The sequence below is a fragment of the Eucyclogobius newberryi genome, unplaced genomic scaffold, assembly GCF_026437365.1.
Source record: "Eucyclogobius newberryi isolate DKJ021-1_F unplaced genomic scaffold, fEucNew1.0.hap1 SCAF_5, whole genome shotgun sequence".
NCBI lineage: Eukaryota > Metazoa > Chordata > Actinopteri > Gobiiformes > Gobiidae > Eucyclogobius > Eucyclogobius newberryi.
The window spans coordinates 6142974-6168075 of NW_027316167.1; the positions used below are offsets into that span (position 1 = coordinate 6142974).

The following is a 25102-nucleotide window of genomic DNA, read 5'->3' on the forward strand; positions in this document are numbered from 1 at the left end:
TATATTATCTATTATATTATTTACTATATTATCTGTATATTATCTATTATATTATTTACTATATTATCTGTATATTATCTATTATATTATTTACTATATTATCTGTACATCTGAACCATGGGTCTGTTATGATCTGAACATTGACGCGGATGTTGTTCCGTGCGCTTCTGCCTACGTCACGTCCGTGAGCTCACCTCGCGCGCGCGTCACCGTCGCTACGGAAAGCACTGAGGCTCAAACGTCCATCCCAAGAAGCGCCTTCGGACTGTTCTTCCTCTGAAGTGGAGGACAAACCGCTTATATTTCCACCTGGAACCGCGCGACGACATTAACACGAGCGCGGTGTGTTTTTATTCTGTCAAAGAAGCAAGAATAAAGTCTAAAGTCTTCCGCCCGGAGCCGTGAGAAGAGCCGTGAGAGGAGCGGGGTGATGCTACGTGGGCAACTGAAAAAAGCCACTCTTGTCCGGCCGCAAGCTGCGCGTGAGTCCCGCCCCGCGGCTCCCGAGGCGCTTTAAATCAGACTTTTTGTGACTTCAGACTCGGAGGCGATGGCGGGCCGAGGCCGGAGAGCGTGGTTCAGTGTCCTGCTCGGGCTGGTGGTGGGCTTCACGCTCGCCTCCAGACTCATCTTACCCCGGGCCACGGAGCTCAAGAAGGGCGGACACAAGCGAGGGGCCACCGCCGCCGGCTGCGGGCTGAACCGCGGCGCCAGAGACGGCTACGGGGGGATGCTGTGGCCCACCGAGGAGAACGGCTCCGCGGCGACGGACAAACCCGCGGCTCGCTCCAACAGCTTCCTGTTTGTGGGTGTGATGACCGCGCAGAAGTACCTGAACACCCGGGCCGTGGCGGCGCACAGGTCCGGCTCTTTCAGCTCTATGTACCGGCTCTTTCAGCTCTATGTACCGGCTCTTTCAGCTCTATGTACCGGCTCTTTCGGCTCTATGTACCGGCTCTTTCAGCTCTATGTACCGGCTCTTTCAGCTCTATGTACCGGCTCTTTCAGCTCTATGTACCGGCTCTTTCAGCTCTATGTACCGGCTCTTTCGGCTCTATGTACCGGCTCTTTCGGCTCTATGTACCGGCTCTTTCGGCTCTATGTACCGGCTCTTTCGGCTCTATGTACCGGCTCTTTCAGCTCTATGTACCGGCTCTTTCGGCTCTATGTACCGGCTCTTTCGGCTCTATGTACCGGCTCTTTCGGCTCTATGTACCGGCTCTTTCAGCTCTATGTACCGGCTCTTTCGGCTCTATGTACCGGCTCTTTCGGCTCTATGTACCGGCTCTTTCAGCTCTATGTACCGGCTCTTTCGGCTCTATGTACCGGCTCTTTCAGCTCTATGTACCGGCTCTTTCAGCTCTATGTACCGGCTCTTTCGGCTCTATGTACCGGCTCTTTCAGCTCTATGTACCGGCTCTTTCAGCTCTATGTACCGGCTCTTTCAGCTCTATGTACCGGCTCTTTAGGCTCTATGTACCGGCTCTTTCAGCTCTATGTACCGGCTCTTTAGGCTCTATGTACCGGCTCTTTAGGCTCTATGTACCGGCTCTTTCAGCTCTATGTACCGGCTCTTTCGGCTCTATGTACCGGCTCTTTCAGCTCTATGTACCGGCTCTTTCAGCTCTATGTACCGGCTCTTTCAGCTCTATGTACCGGCTCTTTCAGCTCTATGTACCGGCTCTTTCAGCTCTATGTACCGGCTCTTTCAGCTCTATGTACCGGCTCTTTCAGCTCTATGTACCGGCTCTTTAGGCTCTATGTACCGGCTCTTTAGGCTCTATGTACCGGCTCTTTAGGCTCTATGTACCGGCTCTTTAGGCTCTATGTACCGGCTCTTTAGGCTCTATGTACCGGCTCTTTAGGCTCTTTGGTCGAGCTCTTTAGGCTCTTTGGTCGAGCTCTTTGGTCCAGCTCTTTAGGCTCTTTGGACCGGCTCTTTGGGCTCTTTGTTCCGGTGGCTCCACTTTCCACACTGTTGCTTGACTTTGAGCCCGTTTTCTCGGCCCGTGAGCAGCAGCAGCAGCAGCGTCTTATAGTCAGAAACTGGCCTAAAAAGTCCAACCCTACAATATTTCAAGTAGTTTTCTATGAGAGGGAAATATGATTGAAGGATGTAAACACAGACCGCACTCTTTAGATGAGTAACCATGGTTCCTGAAGAGAGTTGTTACTTCAAGAAACTTTTAGAGTCATTATTTCTTGAAAGGACCACGTGTAATTCTGTAAATTCTGTATATTCTGCGGTGAAACGGTCTAATTGAAGTGCAGATGACGTTTCTGTGTTTGGTGGATTGTAGTAAGTATTTATCATCGGTCGAGCTGCAGTTTGTGGAGTCAAAATAAAAGTTTAAAATTACAGGAAGTAAAAAAGGTTCCCTCTAATTAACTTTGTGAGAAAACTGCAGTTCAAAGGCAACAGACACTTTTCCTCTTTTCTGACCTTTACTTCAATCTAACATATGAAACTTAACGTCAAATCATTACTATTCTGTCAATTATATGGAGTTTCACCCTTGTTTACATTATGGTTGCTAGGTAACCGTCCTGCTGCCCATGCTCAACCAGGAAGTAACGTTATAATGACAAATTGTAAAACTGGAGGAAAAGGCAAAACGTTCACTGTGTTTAAGTGAAATGTGTCGTTTGAACATGTTAGTGATTTATTATTAAGAGTTTGTGGAAGTGTAAATACATAAACGACATGTGAGAGCTACAGTTTGAGCCTCGAGTCGAGGGGAAAGTCCAGCTCCAAACACGAGAGAGACGTCCAGACGCCGCAATATCACTGAAATAACCAGAAGGACGTCGTTATCTTATCTCCACCAGCTCGTCTCTGTGTCTCTGTCTCTGCTCGTGTCTCTGCTCGTGTCTCTGCTCGTGTCTCTGCTCGTGTCTCTGCTCGTGTCTCTGCTCGTGTCTCTGCTCGTGTCTCCGTCTCTGCTCGTGTCTCTGTGTCTCCGTCTCTGCTCGTGTCTCTGCTCGTGTCTCTGTCTCTGCTCGTGTCTCTGCTCGTGTCTCTGCTCGTGTCTCCGTCTCTGCTCGTGTCTCTGTGTCTCCGTCTCTGCTCGTGTCTCTGCTCGTGTCTCTGTCTCTGCTCGTGTCTCCGTCTCTGCTCGTGTCTCTGCTCGAGTCTCTGTCTCTGCTCGTGTCTCTGTCTCTGCTCGTGTCTCTGTGTCTCCGTCTCTGCTCGTGTCTCCGTCTCTGCTCGTGTCTCCGTCTCTGCTCGTGTCTCCGTCTCTGCTCGTGTCTCTGCTTGTGTCTCTGTGTCTCCGTCTCTGCTCGTGTCTCCGTCTCTGCTCGTGTCTCTGCTCGTGTCTCTGTCTCTGCTCGTGTCTCTGTGTCTCCGTCTCTGCTCGTGTCTCCGTCTCTGCTCGTGTCTCCGTCTCTGCTCGTGTCTCCGTCTCTGCTCGTGTCTCCGTCTCTGCTCGTGTCTCTGCTCCTGTCTCTGCTCCTGTCTCTGTCTCTGCTAGTGTCTCTGTCTCTGCTAGTGTCTCCGTCTCTGCTCGTGTCTTCGTCTCTGCTCGTGTCTCCGTCTCTGCTCGTGTCTCCGTCTCCGCTCGTGTCTCTGCTCGTGTCTCTGCTCATGTCTCTGCTCGTGTCTCTGCTCGTGTCTCTGCTCATGTCTCTGCTAGTGTCTCCGTCTCTGCTAGTGTCTCCGTCTCTGCTCGTGTCTTCGTCTCTGCTCGTGTCTCCGTCTCTGCTCGTGTCTCCGTCTCCGCTCGTGTCTCTGCTCGTGTCTCTGCTCGTGTCTCTGCTCATGTCTCTGCTCGTGTCTCTGCTAGTGTCTCCGTCTCTGCTCGTGTCTCTGCTCGTGTCTCTGCTCGTGTCTCTGCTCATGTCTCCGCTCGTGTCTCTGCTCGTGTCTCTGCTCGTGTCTCTGCTCGTGTCTCTGCTCGTGTCTCTGCTCGTGTCTCTGCTCGTGTCTCTGCTCGTGTCTCTGCTCATGTCTCTGCTCGTGTGCAGTGTTGAGTTTTAATAGTTTTAGCCGGGGTGCGATTTATACTTATTTATGCTTGTATACTTATATACTTATACTCCGGAGCGACTTATATGTGATATTATTTGCTCGCGCCGCCTGCTGCGCTCGGCCGAGCGGGCACCGAGCGCCGTTATACGCCGCTCTAAGGGGCGGAGTGTGATCATATTGGCGTTCTATATCAAGGGAAATGTTTTTGTGTCCCACCGCCATCCTCAGACCTCAGCCCAGCGAGAACACTGCACTTATAGTCCGGAAAATACGGTAATGGCATTCTTAACATCAATAATGCCTAAAAACATGAACTAAATGTTAACAAGTTGTAGTTCTGTCGTTACGGAATCAATTATTGCGAAACGGATGTAAAAAAACAAGGAAAAGGTTAACAATTATATACAATGTGTGTGTGTGCGTTGGCAGGACGTGGGCGCAGACCGTCCCGGGCCGGGTGGAGTTCTTCTCCAGCGAGGGCTCGGACAGCTCCATCCCCATCCCCATCGTCGCGCTGAAGAACGTGGACGACTCGTACCCGCCGCAGAAGAAGTCCTTCATGATGCTGAAGTACATGCACGACCACTACCTGGAGCAGTACGAGTGGTTCATGCGCGCCGACGACGACGTGTACATCAAGAGCGAGCGCCTGGAGAGCTTCCTGCGCAGCCTGAACAGCAGCGAGGCCGTCTTCCTGGGCCAGACGGGCATGGGCGCCCGCGACGAGCTGGGCAAGCTGGCCCTGGAGCCCGGGGAGAACTTCTGCATGGGGGGCCCCGGGGTGATCATGAGTCGGGAGGTGCTCCGGAGGATGGTGCCCCACATCAAAGAGTGTCTGCAGGAGATGTACACCACGCACGAGGACGTGGAGGTGGGACGCTGCGTGCGGCGCTTCGCGGGCGTCCAGTGCGTCTGGTCCTACGAGGTCAGTACTGTGGAGGGAGCTAGCGGGTTAGCATTACTGCGGAGGGGGCTAGCGGGTTAGCATTACTGTGGAGGGGGCTAGCGGGTTAGCATTACTGTGGAGGGGGCTAGCGGGTTAGCATTACTGTGGAGGTTGCTAGCGGGTTAGCATTACTGTGGAGGGAGCTAGCGGGTTAGCATTACTGCGGAGGGAGCTAGCGGGTTTGCATTACTGTGGAGGGAGCTAGCGGGTTAGCATTACTGCGGAGGGAGCTAGCGGGTTAGCATTACTGTGGAGGGAGCTAGCGGGTTAGCATTACTGCGGAGGGAGCTAGCGGGTTCGCATTACTGTGGAGGGGGCTAGCGTGTTAGCATTACTGTGGAGGGGGCTAGCGGGTTAGCGTTAGCCTTCATCATCTCTGACCTGCTGTGTTTACACTCCTTATGTTAGATAAAATGTCATGTGGCCCCTGAGCACCAGGAGCTAGGGTGTGAGTGTGTGCTGTTATTTTCAGCTCTGTGGCCACACCCTCTGACACACCCGAGCTGCACCCTCTGACACACCCACCCTCTGACACACCCGAGCCGCACCCTCTGACGCACCCCAGAGCTAGAATCAGAATAGTTTATTTCCATTGTCAATGAACAAAACGTCACAAACACAGGACCTTGTGATCGATGCAACGCCAACTATAAAACGATGAACTGTCAGAGCCTCATGGACCTTATTATTTGCCCCTGTGCTGAGGGCTCCTGGCAGTTGCTGCTGGGGCCCCTGTGCTCAGGGCTCCTGGCAGTTGCTGCTGGGGCCCCTCGTGGCCCCTCTCGTAGCCCCTGTGCTGAGGGCTCCTGGCGGTTGCTGCTGGGGCCCCTGGTGGCCGCGGTGACGGTGCTTAATCTGCCTCCATCCCATTAGAGCAGATTAGAGGCTAAGCTCTCTGATGTTTCTGCAGCATTCCTCGTCTCACAGGGCGACAGGAAAAGTGCAGCCCACATGCCACATGCCACGCTGCCTCATGCCACATGCCACGCTGCAACGCTGCCTCATGCCACGCTGCCACATGCCACGCTGCCTCATGCCACGCTGCCTCATGCCACGCTGCCACATGCCACGCTGCCACATGCCACGCTGCCTCATGCCACGCTGCCTCATGCCACGCTGCCACATGCCTCATGCCACGCTGCCACATGCCACGCTGCCTCATGCCACGCTGCCACATGCCTCATGCCACGCTGCCTCATGCCACGCTGCCACATGCCACGCTGCCTCATGCCACGCTGCCTCATGCCACATGCCACGCTGCCTCATGCCACGCTGCCTCATGCCACGCTGCCTCATGCCACATGCCACGCTGCCTCATGCCACGCTGCCTCATGCCACGCTGCCACGCTGCCTCATGCCACGCTGCCTCATGCCACGCTGCCTCATGCCACGCTGCCTCATGCCACGCTGCCTCATGCCACGCTGCCTCATGCCACATGCCACGCTGCCTCATGCCACGCTGCCTCATGCCACGCTGCCACGCTGCCTCATGCCACATGCCACGCTGCCTCATGCCACGCTGCCTCATGCCACATGCCACGCTGCCTCATGCCACGCTGCCTCATGCCACGCTGCCTCATGCTACGCTGCCTCATGCCACGCTGCCACGCTGCCTCATGCCACGCTGCCTCATGCCACGCTGCCTCATGCCACGCTGCCACATGCCACGCTGCCTCATGCCACATGCCACGCTGCCTCATGCCACGCTGCCTCATGCCACGCTGCCTCATGCCACGCTGCCTCATGCCACATGCCACGCTGTCTCATGCCACGCTGCCTCATGCCACATGCCACGCTGCCTCATGCCACGCTGCCTCATGCCACGCTGCCTCATGCCACGCTGCAACGCTGCCACATGGCACGCTGCCACATGCCACGCTGCCTCATGCCACGCTGCAACGCTGCCACATGGCACGCTGCCACATGCCACGCTGCCTCATGCCACTCTGCCTCATGCCACGCTGCCACATGGCACGCTGCCTCATGCCACGCTGCAACGCTGCCTCATGCCACGCTGCCTCATGCCACGCTGCCTCATGCCACGCTGCCACATGGCACGCTGCCACATGGCACGCTGCCTCATGCCAAGCTGCCTCATGCCACGCTGCCTCATGCCACGCTGCCTCATGCCACGCTGCCTCATGCCACGCTGCCTCATGCCACATGCCACGCTGCCTCATGCCACGCTGCCTCATGCCACGCTGCCTCATGCCACGCTGCCTCATGCCACGCTGCCTCATGCCACGCTGCCTCATGCCACATGCCACGCTGCCTCATGCCACGCTGCCTCATGCCACGCTGCCTCATGCCACATGCCACGCTGCAACGCTGCCTCATGCCACATGCCACGCTGCCTCATGCCACGCTGCCACATGCCACGCTGCCTCATGCCACGCTGCCTCATGCCACGCTGCCACATGCCACGCTGCCTCATGCCACGCTGCCTCATGCCACGCTGCCACATGCCTCATGCCACGCTGCCTCATGCCACGCTGCCACATGCCACGCTGCCTCATGCCACGCTGCCTCATGCCACGCTGCCACATGCCTCATGCCACGCTGCCTCATGCCACGCTGCCACATGCCACGCTGCCTCATGCCACGCTGCCTCATGCCACATGCCACGCTGCCTCATGCCACGCTGCCTCATCCCACGCTGCCTCATGCCACATGCCACGCTGCCTCATGCCACGCTGCCACGCTGCCTCATGCCACGCTGCCTCATGCCACGCTGCCACGCTGCCTCATGCCACGCTGCCTCATGCCACATGCCACGCTGCCTCATGCCACGCTGCCTCATGCCACGCTGCCACGCTGCCTCATGCCACATGCCACGCTGCCTCATGCCACGCTGCCTCATGCCACATGCCACGCTGCCTCATGCCACGCTGCCTCATGCCACGCTGCCTCATGCCACGCTGCCTCATGCTACGCTGCCTCATGCCACGCTGCCTCATGCCACATGCCACGCTGCCTCATGCCACGCTGCCTCATGCCACGCTGCCTCATGCCACGCTGCCTCATGCCACGCTGCCACATGCCACGCTGCCTCATGCCACGCTGCCTCATGCCACGCTGCCTCATGCCACGCTGCCTCATGCCACATGCCACGCTGTCTCATGCCACGCTGCCTCATGCCACATGCCACGCTGCCTCATGCCACGCTGCCTCATGCCACGCTGCCTCATGCCACGCTGCAACGCTGCCACATGGCACGCTGCCACATGCCACGCTGCCTCATGCCACGCTGCAACGCTGCCACATGGCACGCTGCCACATGGCACGCTGCCACATGGCACGCTGCCACATGCCACGCTGCCTCATGCCACTCTGCCTCATGCCACGCTGCCACATGGCACGCTGCCTCATGCCACGCTGCAACGCTGCCTCATGCCACGCTGCCTCATGCCACGCTGCCACATGGCACGCTGCCACATGGCACGCTGCCTCATGCCAAGCTGCCTCATGCCACGCTGCCTCATGCCACGCTGCCTCATGCCACGCTGCCTCATGCCACGCTGCCTCATGCCACATGCCACGCGGCCTCATGCCACGCTGCCTCATGCCACGCTGCCTCATGCCACGCTGCCTCATGCCACGCTGCCTCATGCCACATGCCACGCTGCCTCATGCCACGCTGCCTCATGCCACGCTGCCTCATGCCACGCTGCCTCATGCCACGCTGCCTCATGCCACGCTGCCTCATGCCACATGCCACGCTGCCTCATGCCACGCTGCCTCATGCCACGCTGCCTCATGCCACGCTGCCACATGCCACATGCCACGCTGCCTCATGCCACGCTGCCTCATGCCACGCTGCCTCATGCCACGCTGCCTCATGCCTCATGCCACGCTGCCACATGGCACGCTGCCACATGCCACTCTGCCACATGGCACGCTGCATAGATGTGGTCTGAGTGAAGACTTTAAAAGAGAGTGAAAAAGTCCAGTGTGACCTGTTTGTGTTTGACTGAAGTTACATTCATTATTACTTTTTCAGCTCAACTTAGTTCAGTTCCAAATGATTGAAATGAGTCGTGCTTCAACTAACAATTATTTTTAGTAGACGACTAGTCAGTGATTTTCGATTATTTCTACAATACTTCAAATCAAATCAAATCAAATCAATTTATTTTTGTAAGGCCCAAAATCACAACAACAGTTGCCTCTGAGGGCCACAGGGAGAAATGAATCAACAATGTCTGTGGTGGCGATGGAGTCAGACAATGTCTGTGGTGGCGAGGGACGATGTCCCAGGGTCCTCTGTCCTTAGACTCTCCTTCTCGGCCAGGAAAAACTACAAAAAAACCTCTTTGGGAAAAAAGCGTAGAAACCTGGAGGAGTTCCAGTGAAGGAGAGATCCGACTCTCACAGACGGACAGACGGACACAAGGAGACTGGAGCTGGACCCACTCTTCAGGCAGAAGAGGGACCGACTGAGTCGAGCTGGACCCACTCTTCAGGCAAATGAGGGACCGTCTGAGGCGAGCTGGACCCACTCTTCAGGCAGAAGAGGGACCGTCGGAGGCGAGCTGGACCCACTCTTCAGGCAGAAGAGGGACCGTCGGAGGCGAGCTGGACCCACTCTTCAGGCAGAAGAGGGACCGACTGAGGCGAACTGGAGCCACTCTTCAGGCAGATGAGGGACCGTCCACACAGGGCAGGGACCACTTCACCAGGGGAGGGGCATCTGGGTCCACAGGTCCTCAGGAGTGAGAGAAAGAAAAGAAGGCGGTGAACAGTTTGCAAGTGGAATCAAAAAATAAATATTGTTTGATAGCATAAGTAGTCAGAAGAAGAAGAGGATAGTGCTCAAGCTGCCATACTTCCCCCAGCATAGTTACTCCTAGGGCAGCATAGCTGAAGCTGTGGGTTTATCTTTCTGTTCCTAACTACTCTGACCATAAGCGATTTCGAAGAGGAACGTTTTAAGCCTGGACTTAAATGAAGAGACTGTGTCAGCATATTTAACATGGGTCGGGAGCTGATTCCATAACACAGGAGCTTGGTAGCTAAACGCTCTACCTCCTACAGTACTTTTAGAGACTCTTGGCACCACCAGAAGGCCAGCATTCTGAGAGCGAAGAGCTCTGTTTGGATGATATGGTTCTATAGCATCTTTGAGGTAGGATGGGGCCATGTCATTTATGGCTTTGTAGGTCAAGAGTAGAATTTTGAATTTGATTCTGGACTCGACGGGGAGCCAGTGAAGAGACTTCAGCACTGGCGTAATGTGCTCTCTTCTTTTTGTTCCTGTTAGTAATCTTGCTGCTGCATTTTGAACCAGTTGAAAGCTTTTTATGGAGCTTTTAGGACACGCTGCAAGCAGGGAGTTACAGTAGTCTAATCTAGTCGTTACAAATGCATGGATAAGTTTTTCGGCATCACTTTTAGGCAGGATTCTTCTGATTTTGGCGATGTTGCGCAAATGGAAATAGGCTGTTTTACAAGCTTGATTTATATGAGCTTTAAATGAGAGCTCCTGGTCAAATAAGACTCCAAGGTTTCTTACAGTAGAACTGGAGGCTACACTGACATTGTCCAGTGTGACTATCTGCTCAGATAGAGCGTCTCGTAGATGCTTAGGGCCAAGCACAATGACCTCGTTTTTTTCAGGGTTAAGAAGCAGGTAGTTTAGTGTCATCCAGGTTTTTATCTCCTTCACGCAAGCACTAAGTCTGTCTACTTGATCGCTCTGATCAGGTTTCATTGATAAATACAGCTGAGTGTCATCTGCATAGCAGTGGAAGTTAATGCCATGCTTTCTGATAATGTTGCCTAATGGTAGCATATAAAGAGTAAACAGAATTGGACCGAGTACCGAACCCTGTGGCACACCGTAAATTACTTTAGAGCTTGGTGAGGAGCTCTGGTTTACATTAACAAATTGGAACCTATCAGATAGATAGGATTTAAACCAGCTGAGGGCTGTTCCTCCAACACCTACATCACATTCTAACCTCTGCAGTAGAATGTTGTGGTCAATGGTGTCAAACGCTGCGCTGAGGTCCAACAGAACCAGGATTGAGACCAGTCCATCGTCAGCGGCTAATAACAAATCATTTGTGACTTTAACTAGTGCAGTTTCAGTGCTGTGGTGGGCTCTGAACCCTGACTGGAAAACTTCAAATAAGTTATTGTCCTGCAGGTGGCGACAAAGCTGTTTTACTACAACTTTTTCAAGGATTTTAGAGACGAAGGGAAGATTTGAAATAGGTCTGTAGTTTACCAATAGGTCGGGATCTAGATTAGGCTTTTTCAGAAGAGGTTTAATGACTGCATGTTTGAAGGACTGTGGAACATAGCCACTTTGGAGTGAAGTATTTATTATATTAAGAATAGGGTCTATAATTAGGGGGAGAATGTCTTTGAGGAGTCTGCTTGGAATGGGGTCTAGGACACAAGTTGAGCTTTTAGAGGACATAATGGCTGAAGTTATCTCTGCTTGATCAGCAGCTGTGAACCTTTCTAAGTTTACAGGTGGATTTATATGGGACGTTAGATTTACAGCTTGGGCTAGTTCAGGGCTAATAGCGGGGGTAATTTCATCTAATTTATCTCTGATTGTTTTTATTTTATTATTAAAAAATAGGAGGAAATCATCAGAGCTAAGTGTAGCTGGGATTGAGGGCTCTACTGCACTGTGACAGTTTGTTAGCCTAGCTACAGTGCTGAAAAGGAATTTAGTGTTACTTTTGTTGACTTCTATTAGATTTGAATAATATCTGGTTTGGGCCTTACGCAGAGCCTGCTTATAGGACAGCAGGCAACTTTTCCATGCTTTTAGGGATTCTTCAGTGTGAGAGCGACGAAATAATCCCTCTAACTTTCTAACTCTTTGTTTATGTGAACGCAGTTCTTGGTTGTACCATGGGGAGGCGCGCTTTGGCCTAATGACCTTCTGTTTTAACGGCGCGACAACGTCAAGAGCAGACTTCAGAGAATTCATGGTCAAGTCGACACATTGATCACTTAAACTGGGACTAAAACTGTTCTCAGCAGGATCACATGACAGGATCACATGACATGTCACTGAATATTGGCTCTATTATTTCTTTGAATTTTGAGATAGATTTTTCAGATATTGTCCTTTTCATTATAACTTTATTTTGTGGGACTGGATGATCTTTAAGAATAAACTGAAAGGTAATTAGGAAATGATCTGACAATATAGGGTTTTGAGGGAGGACAATGAGGTCACTAATCTCTGTTCCATACGTTAGGACAAGATCCAGAGTGTTCTTGTGAGTGTGAGTCGGTTTATTTACATTCTGAGTGAAACCAATGCTGTCTAACAAGGCGCTGAAGGCATTACTGAGAGCGTCATCACTCATGTTCACGTGGATATTAAAGTCTCCAACTATAACTATTTTATCCCAGGCTAACACTAAGTTTGATATAAAGTCAGAAAACTCTGTTAAAAACTCTGAGTAGGGACCAGGAGGTCGGTAGATAACTATGAACAAAACTCCTTTTTGGTTTTTCATATTTGGACATGTGATTGACAGCATAAGGCTTTCAAATGAGTGAAATGCATTGTTAGTTTTAGGGCTCATGAGTAGGCTTGAGTGGGAGATCACTGCCACACCACCACCTCGGCCTGTGCTCCTGGCGGTCTGAAAGTTAACATGGGTGGGTGGGGTGGACTCATTTAGTCTGACGTAGTCGTCTTGTTGAAGCCACGTTTCAGTTAGAGCTAGAAGATCTATGTTATAGTCACTAATTAATTCATTAACTAAGAGCGATTTGGAGGAAATTGCTCTAATGTTTAGCAGTCCACATTTTACGTGTTTATTCATTTGTGTATTTGTGATTGTTATTTTCCTTAAGTTATTTGGTCTGACGCCTGAAATATTTTTTCTGAGATGTGACTTTTTGGCATTATTTGTACGAGGGACACGAGGGACACGAGGGACACACACAGTCTCTATCTGTCTTGAATCTGAACACTTCACATGTAACAGAACGGGCGAGAGTTCAGCGACAGAGGAGCGTCTTGAACTGCTGCTCTGCACCTGGGGCTCATCCCTAGATGGTCACTTAACACGACTAAGACTATCGGTCAAATTCCGAACTAATAGGGATGTACCCTCCGAAGTCGGATGGATGCCATCCCTGCGTATGAGCCCGGGCTTTCCCCAAAACGCACTCCAGTTATCAATAAAGACAACGTTGTTTTGAGGGCACCATCTGGATAACCAGTTGTTGAATGCTGAGAGACGGCTGTACAATTCAGCATTGATCCGATTGGGCAGAGGACCAGAAAATATTACAGTGTCCGACATCGACTTCGCTAGGTCACACACCGCGGCTACTTGAACTTTGAGCACCTCTGATTGTCTCCGCCGGGCGTCGTTACCGCCTGCGTGAACCACGACTCGCCGGAAACGGGTCCTACTCCGCTTTAAGATCCTAAGGTTTCCTTCGATGTCACCCATTCTGGCCCCCGGGTAACACCTAACGCTAGCAGCTGGAAGCTTCATGTCTCTAACAATAGAACTCCCGATTACAAGAGTTTCTCTCGTGTGTTCAGCGGGCGTGTGATCGCTGAGGGGAGAAAACCTATTATAGACGTGAAGCTCACGGCGCTCTGAGGTTCGGCGTTTAGCGCCTTGTCCCCTCCGAACTGTCACAAAATGGTCCCTATTCTGTTCCTGGTCTAGTCCCGGCTGCACGGGAGACGCTGAGGGGCTGAGCTCGGCCTTACTGCTACTGCTAATGCTAATGCTACGCCCTGCAGCGCGGTCCGGTAGCCCTCGCGCTAAAACCGAACTATAACTGGACTTAAGCTCCTCTAAACAGCGGATCCGCGCTTCTAACTCCGTAACCCTGGCCTCCAAAACTACCACTACACTGCACTTCACGCACCTATCATCAGAGAAGGAGCCAGGGTTCTGACTCGACATATGACAGCTCAAACAGGTAACAGGTTCGAGTGCTATTGTGATTTAGGGCGTTACAAAAATAGATTGAAGGAAGTATAAAGTCACAGTTCACAGGAGGCGGGCCACACATGGCATGGGAGGGGCCTAAACACTGCGTCCCACACACTTCCTGGTTTGGAGCAAAATGATCCTATAGTGGCAGAAATACTTCAACAAAATACTAAACAATATGTGTGTATTTATGAGCACAATTATTAGACGTATTTATGTGTTGAATAAATACTGCCAAAAAATGTAATTTAGTAAAAGAGAACTGTATATCTAAACCGCTTTAGCCCTGCTTTAGCCCAGCTTTAGTCCTGCTTTAGTCCTGCTTTAGCCCAGCTTTAGTCCAGCTTTAGTCCCGCTTTAGTCCAGCTTTAGTCCCGCTTTAGTCCTGCTTTAGTCCTGCTTTAGTCCCGCTTTAGTCCTGCTTTAGCCCTGCTTTAGACCTGCTTTAGCCCAGCTTTAGTCCTGCTTTAGCCCTGCTTTAGACCTGCTTTAGTCCTGCTTTTAGTCCTGCTTTTAGTCCTGCTTTTAGTCCTGCTTTAGACCTGCTTTAGCCCTGCTTTAGTCCTGCTTTAGACCTGCTTTAGTCCTGCTTTAGTCCTGCTTTAGTCCAGCTTTAGTCCTGCTTTAGCCCTGCTTTAGCCCTGCTTTAGTCCTGCTTTAGACCTGCTTTAGTCCAGCTTTAGACCTGCTTTAGACCTGCTTTAGTCCTGCTTTAGCCCAGCTTTAGCCCTGCTTTTAGTCCTGCTTTAGACCTGCTTTAGTCCAGCTTTAGACCTGCTTTAGCCCAGCTTTAGCCCTGCTTTTAGTCCTGCTTTAGACCTGCTTTAGTCCAGCTTTAGACCTGCTTTAGTCCAGCTTTAGACCTGCTTTAGACCTGCTTTACACCTGCTTTAGACCTGCTTTAGTCCAGCTTTAGACCTGCTTTAGACCTGCTTTAGACCTGCTTTAGTCCAGCTTTAGACCTGCTTTAGACCTGCTTTAGACCTGCTTTAGACCTGCTTTAGCCCTGCTTTAGCCCAGCTTTAGCCCTGCTTTAGCCCTGCTTTAGACCTGCTTTAGTCCTGCTTTAGCCCTGCTTTAGTCCTGCTTTAGTCCTGCTTTAGACCTGCTTTAGTCCTGCTTTAGACCTGCTTTAGTCCTGCTTTAGCCCTGCTTTAGTCCTGCTTTAGTCCTGCTTTAGCCCTGCTTTAGCCCTGCTTTAGTCCTGCTTTAGTCCTGCTTTAGCCCTGCTTTAGCCCTGCTTTAGACCTGCTTTAGACCTGCTTTAGTCCTGCTTTAGACCTGCTTTAGCCCTGCTTTAGTCCTGCTTTAGACCTGCTTTAGACCTGCTTTAGACCTGCTTTAGCCCTGCTTTAGTCCTGCTTTAGTCCTGCTTTAGTCCTGCTTTAGACCTGCTTTAGAACTGCTTTAGAACTGCTTTAGTTCAGCTTTAGTCCAGCTTTAGCCCTGCTTTAGTCCTGCTTTAGCCCTGCTTTAGTCCTGCTTTAGCCCTGCTTTAGTCCAGCTTTAGTCCTGCTTTAGCCCTGCTTTAGTCCTGCTTTAGACCTGCTTTAGTCCAGCTTTAGTCCAGCTTTAGACCTGCTTTAGTCCTGCTTTAGTCCTGCTTTAGTCCATCTTTAGGCCTGCTTTAGCCCTGCTTTAGCCCTGCTTTAGACCTGCTTTAGCCCTGCTTTAGCCCTGCTTTAGACCTGCTTTAGCCCTGCTTTAGACCTGCTTTAGACCTGCTTTAGTCCTGCTTTAGTCCTGCTTTAGTCCTGCTTTAGTCCTGCTTTAGCCCTGCTTTAGACCTGCTTTAGTCCAGCTTTAGACCTGCTTTAGCCCTGCTTTAAACCTGCTTTAGCCCTGCTTTAGTCCTGCTTTAGACCTGCTTTAGTCCTGCTTTAGTCCTGCTTTAGTCCTGCTTTAGCCCTGCTTTAGCCCTGCTTTAGCCCTGCTTTAGCCCTGCGTTAGTCCTGCTTTAGTCCTGCATTAGACCTGCTTTAGTCCTGCTTTAGTCCTGCTTTAGTCCTGCTTTAGCCCTGCTTTAGCCCTGCTTTAGTCCTGCTTTAGCCCTGCTTTAGTCCTGCTTTAGCCCTGCTTTAGCCCTGCTTTAGACCTGCTTTAGTCCTGCTTTAGTCCAGCTTTAGTCCAGCTTTAGTCCTGCTTTAGCCCTGCTTTAGCCCTGCTTTAGCCCTGCTTTAGTCCAGCTTTAGTCCTGCTTTAGTCCTGCTTTAGCCCTGCTTTAGACCTGCTTTAGACCTGCTTTAGTCCAGCTTTAGACCTGCTTTAGACCTGCTTTAGACCTGCTTTAGCCCTGCTTTAGCCCTGCTTTAGACCTGCTTTAGCCCTGCTTTAGACCTGCTTTAGTCCTGCTTAGTCCTGCTTTAGTCCTGCTTTAGCCCTGCTTTAGCCCTGCTTTAGTCCTGCTTTAGTCCTGCTTTAGACCTGCTTTAGACCTGCTTTAGTCCTGCTTTAGACCTGCTTTAGCCCTGCTTTAGCCCTGCTTTAGTCCTGCTTTAGTCCTGCTTTAGCCCTGCTTTAGTCCTGCTTTAGCCCTGCTTTAGCCCTGCTTTAGCCCTGCTTTAGCCCTGCTTTAGACCTGCGTTAGTCCTGCTTTAGTCCTGCATTAGTCCTGCATTAGACCTGCTTTAGTCCTGCTTTAGTCCTGCTTTAGTCCTGCTTTAGCCCTGCGTTAGCCCTGCTTTAGTCCTGCTTTAGCCCTGCTTTAGCCCTGCTTTAGACCTGCTTTAGTCCTGCTTTAGTCCAGCTTTAGTCCAGCTTTAGTCCTGCTTTAGTCCTGCTTTAGTCCTGCTTTAGCCCTGCTTTAGCCCTGCTTTAGCCCTGCTTTAGTCCAGCTTTAGTCCTGCTTTAGTCCTGCTTTAGCCCTGCTTTAGACCTGCTTTAGACCTGCTTTAGTCCAGCTTTAGACCTGCTTTAGACCTGCTTTAGACCTGCTTTAGCCCTGCTTAGTCCTGCTTTAGTCCTGCTTTAGCCCTGCTTTAGACCTGCTTTAGTCCTGCTTTAGACCTGCTTTAGACCTGCTTTAGACCTGCTTTAGTCCTGCTTTAGCCCTGCTTTAGTCCTGCTTTAGTCCTGCTTTAGACCTGCTTTAGTCCTGCTTTAGCCCTGCTTTAGCCCTGCTTTAGTCCAGCTTTAGTCCTGCTTTAGCCCTGCTTTAGTCCTGCTTTAGACCTGCTTTAGAACTGCTTTAGTTCAGCTTTAGTCCAGCTTTAGTCCTGCTTTAGCCCTGCTTTAGTCCTGCTTTAGCCCTGCTTTAGTCCTGCTTTAGACCTGCTTTAGAACTGCTTTAGTTCAGCTTTAGTCCAGCTTTAGTCCTGCTTTAGTCCTGCTTTAGTCCTGCTTTAGTCCAGCTTTAGTCCAGCTTTAGCCCTGCTTTAGTCCAGCTTTAGTCCAGCTTTAGTCCTGCTTAACCCTGCTTTAGTCCTGCTTTAGACCTGCTTTAGTCCTGCTTTAGCCCTGCTTTAGTCCTGCTTTAGACCTGCTTTAGACCTGCTTTAGTCCTGCTTTAGACCTGCTTTAGTCCTGCTTTAGTCCTGCTTTAGTCCTGCTTTAGTCCTGCTTAACCCTGCTTTAGTCCTGCTTTAGACCTACTTTGGACCTGCTTTAGACCTGCTTTAGCCCTGCTTTAGCCCTGCTTTAGACCTGCTTTAGTCCTGCTTTAGTCCTGCTTTAGTCCTGCTTTAGCCCTGCTTTAGCCCTGCTTTATCCCTGCTTTAGACCTGCGTTAGTCCTGCTTTAGTCCTGCATTAGACCTGCTTTAGTCCTGCTTTAGTCCTGCTTTAGTCCTGCTTTAGCCCTGCTTTAGCCCTGCTTTAGTCCTGCTTTAGCCCTGCTTTAGTCCTGCTTTAGCCCTGCTTTAGCCCTGCTTTAGACCTGCTTTAGTCCTGCTTTAGTCCAGCTTTAGTCCTGCTTTAGTCCTGCTTTAGCCCTGCTTTAGCCCTGCTTTAGCCCTGCTTTAGTCCAGCTTTAGTCCTGCTTTAGTCCTGCTTTAGACCTGCTTTAGACCTGCTTTAGACCTGCTTTAGTCCAGCTTTAGACCTGCTTTAGACCTGCTTTAGACCTGCTTTAGACCTGCTTTAGCCCTGCTTTAGCCCTGCTTTAGACCTGCTTTAGCCCTGCTTTAGACCTGCTTTAGTCCTGCTTAGTCCTGCTTTAGACCTGCTTTAGTCCTGCTTTAGTCCTGCTTTAGTCCTGCTTTAGTCCTGCTTAACCCTGCTTTAGTCCTGCTTTAGTCCTGCTTTGGACCTGCTTTAGACCTGCTTTAGCCCTGCTTTAGCCCTGCTTTAGACCTGCTTTAGTCCAGCTTTAGTCCTGCTTTAGTCCTGCTTTTAGTCACATGGCGTCATGATTCCCCTGGCTGGGTTTAGACAGCAGAGAGGTCATTTCTCTGGTTTTCTCATGGTCCCCCGGAGTTGATTGATGATTGTCTTTCCTCCCTCTCGTCCTCAGATGCAGCAGCTGTTCTACGAGAACTATGAACCCAACAAGAAGGGCTACATCCGCGACCTCCGCAACAGCAAGATCCACCGCGCCATCACGCTGCACCCCAACAAGAACCCGCCCTACCAGTACCGGCTGCACAGCTACATGCTCAGCCGCAAGATCGCCGAGCTGCGCCACCGCACCGTCCAGCTGCACCGCGAGATCGTGCAGATGGGCCGCTACGGCGCCGGCGAGCCCGGCCGCGAGGACCTGCAGCTGGGCGTCCCGCCGTCCTTCATGCGATTCCACCCCAAGCAGCGGGACGAGGTGCTGGAGTGGGACTTCCTGACGGGCAAGTACCTGTTCTCCGCCTCCAACGGCCTGCCCCCCCGCCGCGGCATGGACTCGGCGCAGCGACTCGCCCTCGACGACATCATCATGCAGGTGATGGAGATGATCAACGCCAACGCCAAAGCGCGAGGGCGGGTCATCGACTTCAAGGAGATCCAATACGGCTACAGGAGGGTCAGCCCTTTGTACGGCGCCGAGTACGTCCTGGACCTGCTGCTGCTCTACAAGAAGCACAAGGGCAAGACCATGACGGTGCCGGTGCGGAGACACGCCTACCTCCAGCAGACCTTCAGCCAGATCCAGTTCAGGGAGGACGTGGAGATGGACGCCCGCGCGCTCTCCAGCCACATCAACCAGGAGTCCGACTCGCTGTCCTTCCTGTCCAACTCGCTGAAGATGCTGGTGCCCTTCAAGCTGACCAGCTCGGGCCAGGACCAGCGGGAGCCCAAGGACAAGCGGGTCAACATCCTGGTGCCGCTGTCTGGACGCTACGACATCTTCGTGCGCTTCATGTCCAACTTCGAGCGCGTGTGTCTCGTCCCCAAACAGAACGTGAAGCTGGTGGTGCTGCTCTTCAATACGGACAACCCCGAGCGGGTCAAGCAGGTGGAGCTGATGAGGGAGTACCACATGAAGTACCCGCGCGCCGACATGGAGGTGCGGCCGGTGGAGGGGCCCTTCTCCCGGGCTCTGGCTCTGGAGGTGGGCTCCTCGCACTTCTCCAACGACTCGCTGCTGTTCTACTGCGACGTGGACCTGCTCTTCAACGGCGACTTCCTGAAGCGTTGCCGGGACAACACGGCCCTGGGGGAGCAGACGTACTTCCCCATCATCTTCAGCCAGTACGACCCCAAAGTGGTGTACATCGGGAAGGTCCCCAGCAACAACCACTACGTCTTCACCTCCAAGACGGGGCTCTGGAGGACGTATGGCTTCGGGATCGTGTGCGTGTACAAGGGGGACCTGCTGTCGGCGGGCGGCTTCGACACCTCCATCCAGGGCTGGGGCCTGGAGGACGTGGACCTGTTCAATAAGTTCATCCAGTCGGGCGTGCGGCTGTTCCGCAGCACGGACACGGGCATCGTACACGTGCACCATCCCGTGCTGTGCGACCCCAACCTGGAGCCCAAGCAGTACAAGATGTGCCTGGGCTCGCGCGCCTCGTCCCACGGCTCCACGCAGCAGCTCGCCGAGATGTGGCTGGAGAAGAACCAGGGAAGCTACAGCAGCAACTCCTCCAGCAGGACACAGGAGCACAGACTGTGAGGCCCGCACCGTGAGGCCCGCACCGTGAGGCCCTCGCCGTGAGGCCCGCGCCGTGAGGCCCTCGCCGTGAGGCCCGCGCTGTGAGGCCCGCAGTGTGAGGCCCGCAGTGTGAGGCCCGCAGTGTGAGGCCCGCAGTGTGAGGCCCGCAGTGTGAGGCCCGCAGTGTGAGGCCCGCAGTGTGAGGCCCGCAGTGTGAGGCCCGCGCCGAACTGGAACTACTTTAAGAACTGCAGCTTTTGCACTTTTTTATTACTTCTGTTTCTTGTGTTTCCAGCGTGTGAGAGGTCAAAGGTCAAAGTGCTGAATGTGCCACTGTCTATTTACAACTGTTCTGCTTTTAAATGTATTTTTATAATATTCTTTTATTTAAAAACACTAAACATTTCTTTCACCACCAGCGAGAGCTTTAAATATGCAATATTATCCACATGAACATGAGGGCTTCAAGAGCACAAGAAATGATGATCATTTATACATTTTATGGATAGAGATAGAGATAGAGAGATATATATAGATATAGATATATAGATATAGATATATATATATCTATAGATATATATAGATATAGATATATATATCTATAGATATATATATCTATAGATATAGATCTATAGATATATATCTATATATATAGATCTATAGATCTATCTATATATAGATCTATCTATATATAGATCTATAGATCTATCTATATATAGATCTATAGATCTATCTATATATAGATCTATAGATCTATAGATAGATCTATATATAGATAATCTCAAAACATAGGCTACTATTGTAAACATAAAAATATCAGCGTTTAGTAACTTTTTGCACACATTTATTTTCATGCAATGAAAAAGTGATTTTAACCAAAATGATGTGTTGCTGTTCTTAGTTCACTTCATCTGTCAGAACTGTGGTCCCAGAGTTACCAGAACCTTCAGTTCCTTTGAGAACCTTTGTACATGTCATTCTGTCCGTTCATTTTGTTTTTCCCGTTAAATCCTTTTCTACTTTGGCTCCGTTTTTGTTTCTAACTTATTTCTGTGACTTTGTTGCATTTGAGGAGAAAAGCTCTGTCTCAGGTGCATCAAGCGTTTCACAATTCAATAAAAGCTTTTGTTTGGAAAGTTCTCGTTATTTTTATCAGGGAAAAAGAAATGTTTTTATGTCAGTTTTATAAAAGCCAAAACACACACACACAAAAACACTGGGCACTACGAGAAAAAAAGTCATTAAAAACAAAAGTTATTAAAACGAGAAAATATATTTATATATGTGTGTGTGTATATATATGTGTATACATCTATGTGTATATATAAGTAAAATGTTGACATGACATATTTATTATATAATTATGTTATAACAAAGTAAATCTCCATGAGGTGAAGGATCTTGGTGTAATTGTGAGAATAAGATTCATGTGAGATAGTTTCTTGTATTTATACTATATATTAAATATATATATTCACATTGTGCAGCATCGTTACAGTATAAGGTGTTTTACACACGTGAATATCTGCTGAAGGCGAGTTTCCTCTCATCGCTGTCCTAAAGGTCAATAACACATGTTTCCTCTCATCTCTGTCCTAAAGGTCAATAACACACGTTTCCTCTCATCTCTGTCCTAAAGGTCAATAACACACGTTTCCTCTCATCTCTGTCCTAAAGGTCAATAACACACGTTTCCTCTCATCTCTGTCCTAAAGGTCAATAACACATGTTTCCTCTCATCTCTGTCCTAAAGGTCAATAACACACGTTTCCTCTCATCTCTGTCCTAAAGGTCAATAACACACGTTTCCTCTCATCTCTGTCCTAAAGGTCAATAACACATGTTTCCTCTCATCTCTGTCCTAAAGGTCAATAACACACGTTTCCTCTCATCTCTGTCCTAAAGGTCAATAACACACGTTTCCTCTCATCTCTGTCCTAAAGGTCAATAACACATGTTTCCTCTCATCTCTGTCCTAAAGGTCAATAACACACGTTTCCTCTCATCTCTGTCCTAAAGGTCAATAACACACGTTTCCTCTCATCTCTGTCCTAAAGGTCAATAACACACGTTTCCTCTCATCTCTGTCCTAAAGGTCAATAACACATGTTTCCTCTCATCGCTGTCCTAAAGGTCAATAACACACGTTTCCTCTCATCTCTGTCCTAAAGGTCTATAACACACGTTTCCTCTCATCTCTGTCCTAAAGGTCAATAACACACGTTTCCTCTCATCTCTGTCCTTAAGGTCAATAACACATGTTTCCTCTCATCTCTGTCCTAAAGGTCAATAACACACGTTTCCTCTCATCTCTGTCCTAAAGGTCAATAACACACGTTTCCTCTCATCTCTGTCCTAAAGGTCAATAACACATGTTTCCTCTCATCTCTGTCCTAAAGGTCAATAACACACGTTTCCTCTCATCTCTGTCCTAAAGGTTAATAACACACGTTTCCTCTCATCTCTGTCCTAAAGGTCAATAACACACGTTTCCTCTCATCTCTGTCCTAAAGGTCTATAACACACGTTTCCTCTCATCTCTGTCCTAAAGGTCAATAACACATGTTTCCTCTCATCTCTGTCCTAAAGGTCAATAACACACGTTTCCTCTCATCGCTGTCCTAAAGGTCTATAACACATGTTTCCTCTCATCTCTGTCCTAAAGGTCAATAACACATGTTTCCTCTCATCGCTGTCCTAAAGGTCTATAACACACGTTTCCTCTCATCTCTGTCCTAAAGGTCTATAACACATGTTTCCTCTCATCGCTGTCCTAAAGGTCAATAACACATGTTTCCTCTCATCGCTGTCCTAAAGGTCCATCTTCGGTGAAACATCTCAAAACACATTGTACAACAAAAGATTTATTTAAAAAACATGTCATATTAAGTTACATCAAGTCAAATTCATCACTAAAACTCATACTTCAGGTCCAAGGGAAATATTCCTCCTTATGTGTGAAGAGTCCAGCTGAGGTCCAGCTGAGTGAGGTCCAGAAGAGTGAGGTCCAGAAGAGTGAGGTCCAGAAGAGTGAGGTCCAGAAGAGTGAGGTCCAGAAGAGTGAGGTCCAGAGCAGCTTGTCTGACCTTCAGAGTTCCAGAGCGTGGCTCACACACACGAGTGTAAACATGAGAGCTTGTGTCCTGGTGTCCGGGTGTTCTTTCTGGTGTTCTTTCTGGTGTTCTTTCTGGTGTTCTTTCTGGTGTTCTTTCTGGTGTTCTTTCTGGTCATCGCTCTCGGCTCCTCCTCAGGCTGCTCTCCAGGTGAGCCAGGTTCTCCCAGCCGCTGTAGAAGAGCTGGAGCTGGTGGGGGCCCCAGGCCCTCCACACACACACCGTCCACTGTGAGAGCTCGTCCCTGTGGGCACACAGCACTGTGTCCAGGTCCAGCACCGAGGCCACTTCCACACGCCTGTGGGACACATGTCACTCAGGTCATACGTGTTCTACAGGTCATACGTGTTCTACAGATCATATGTGTTCTACAGGTCATACGTGTTCTACAGGTCATACGTGTTCTACAGATCATATGTGTTCTACAGGTCATACGTGTTCTACAGATCATACGTGATCTACAGGTCATACGTGTTCTACAGGTCATACGTGTTCTACAGGTCATACGTGTTCTACAGGTCATACATGTTCTACAGGTCATACGTGATCTACAGGTCATACGTGTTCTACAGATCATACATGTTCTACAGGTCATACGTGTTCTACAGGTCATACGTGTTCTACAGGTCATACGTGATCTACAGGTCATACATGTTCTACAGGTCATACGTGTTCTACAGGTCATACGTGTTCTACAGGTCATACGTTATCTACAGGTCATACGTGTTCTACAGGTCATACGTGATCTACAGGTCATACATGTTCTACAGGTCATACGTGTTCTACAGGTCATACGTGTTCTACAGATCATACATGTTCTACAGGTCATACGTGTTCTACAGGTCATACGTGTTCTACAGGTCATACGTGATCTACAGGTCATACATGTTCTACAGGTCATACGTGATCTACAGGTCATACGTGTTCTACAGGTCATACGTGTTCTACAGGTCATACGTGTTCTACAGGTCATACGTGATCTACAGGTCATACGTGTTCTACAGGTCATACGTGTTCTACAGGTCATACGTGTTCTACAGGTCATACGTGTTCTACAGGTCATACGTGATCTACAGGTCATACATGTTCTACAGGTCATACGTGTTCTACAGGTCATACGTGTTCTACAGGTCATACGTGTTCTACAGATCATACATGTTCTACAGGTCATACGTGTTCTACAGGTCATACGTGTTCTACAGATCATACATGTTCTACAGGTCATACATGTTCTACAGGTCATACGTGTTCTACAGGTCATACGTGTTCTACAGATCATACGTGTTCTACAGGTCATACGTGATCTACAGGTCATACGTGTTCTACAGGTCATACGTGTTCTACAGGTCATACGTGATCTACAGGTCATACGTGTTCTACAGATCATACGTGTTCTACAGGTCATACGTGTTCTACAGATCATACGTGTTCTACAGGTCATACGTGTTCTACAGGTCATACGTGTTCTACAGGTCATACGTGATCTACAGGTCATACGTGTTCTACAGGTCATACGTGATCTACAGGTCATACGTGTTCTACAGGTCATACGTGTTCTACAGGTCATACGTGTTCTACAGGTCATACGTGTTCTACAGGTCATACGTGATCTACAGGTCATACGTGTTCTACAGGTCATACGTGATCTACAGGTCATACGTGATCTACAGGTCATACGTGTTCTACAGGTCATACGTGATCTACAGGTCATACGTGTTCTACAGGTCATACGTGATCTACAGGTCATACGTGATCTACAGGTCATACGTGTTCTACAGGTCATACGTGATCTACAGGTCATACGTGTTCTACAGGTCATACGTGATCTACAGGTCATACGTGTTCTACAGGTCATACGTGATCTACAGGTCATACGTGTTCTACAGGTCATACGTGTTCTACAGGTCATACGTGTTCTACAGGTCATACGTGATCTACAGGTCATACGTGTTCTACAGGTCATACGTGTTCTACAGGTCATACGTGTTCTACAGGTCATACGTGATCTACAGGTCATACGTGTTCTACAGGTCATACGTGTTCTACAGGTCATACGTGTTCTACAGGTCATACGTGATCTACAGGTCATACGTGTTCTACAGGTCATACGTGTTCTACA

General features: G+C 50.0%; 2 protein-coding genes across 2 annotated transcripts in view; one reads left to right on the forward strand and one right to left on the reverse strand.

Annotated features, from left to right (window-relative positions):
• Nucleotides 1-519: 519 nt before the first annotated feature.
• Nucleotides 520-19922, forward strand: chsy1 (chondroitin sulfate synthase 1). Its single transcript, XM_072465075.1, has 3 exons — nt 520-861; nt 4400-4895; nt 18302-19922. The coding sequence occupies exons 1-3, from the start codon at nt 551-553 to the stop codon at nt 19889-19891; spliced, it is 2397 nt and encodes a 798-aa protein (XP_072321176.1). The 5' UTR covers nt 520-550; the 3' UTR covers nt 19892-19922.
• A 2868-nt stretch (nt 19923-22790) lies between these two features.
• Nucleotides 22791-25102, reverse strand: part of lrrk1 (leucine-rich repeat kinase 1) — a 134605-nt gene continuing 132293 nt past the window's right edge. The window contains exon 37 of the mRNA XM_072465852.1: nt 22791-23281. Coding sequence (XP_072321953.1) covers nt 23098-23281 — 184 coding nt within the window. The 3' untranslated portion in view covers nt 22791-23097. The remainder of the gene's footprint in view (nt 23282-25102) is intronic.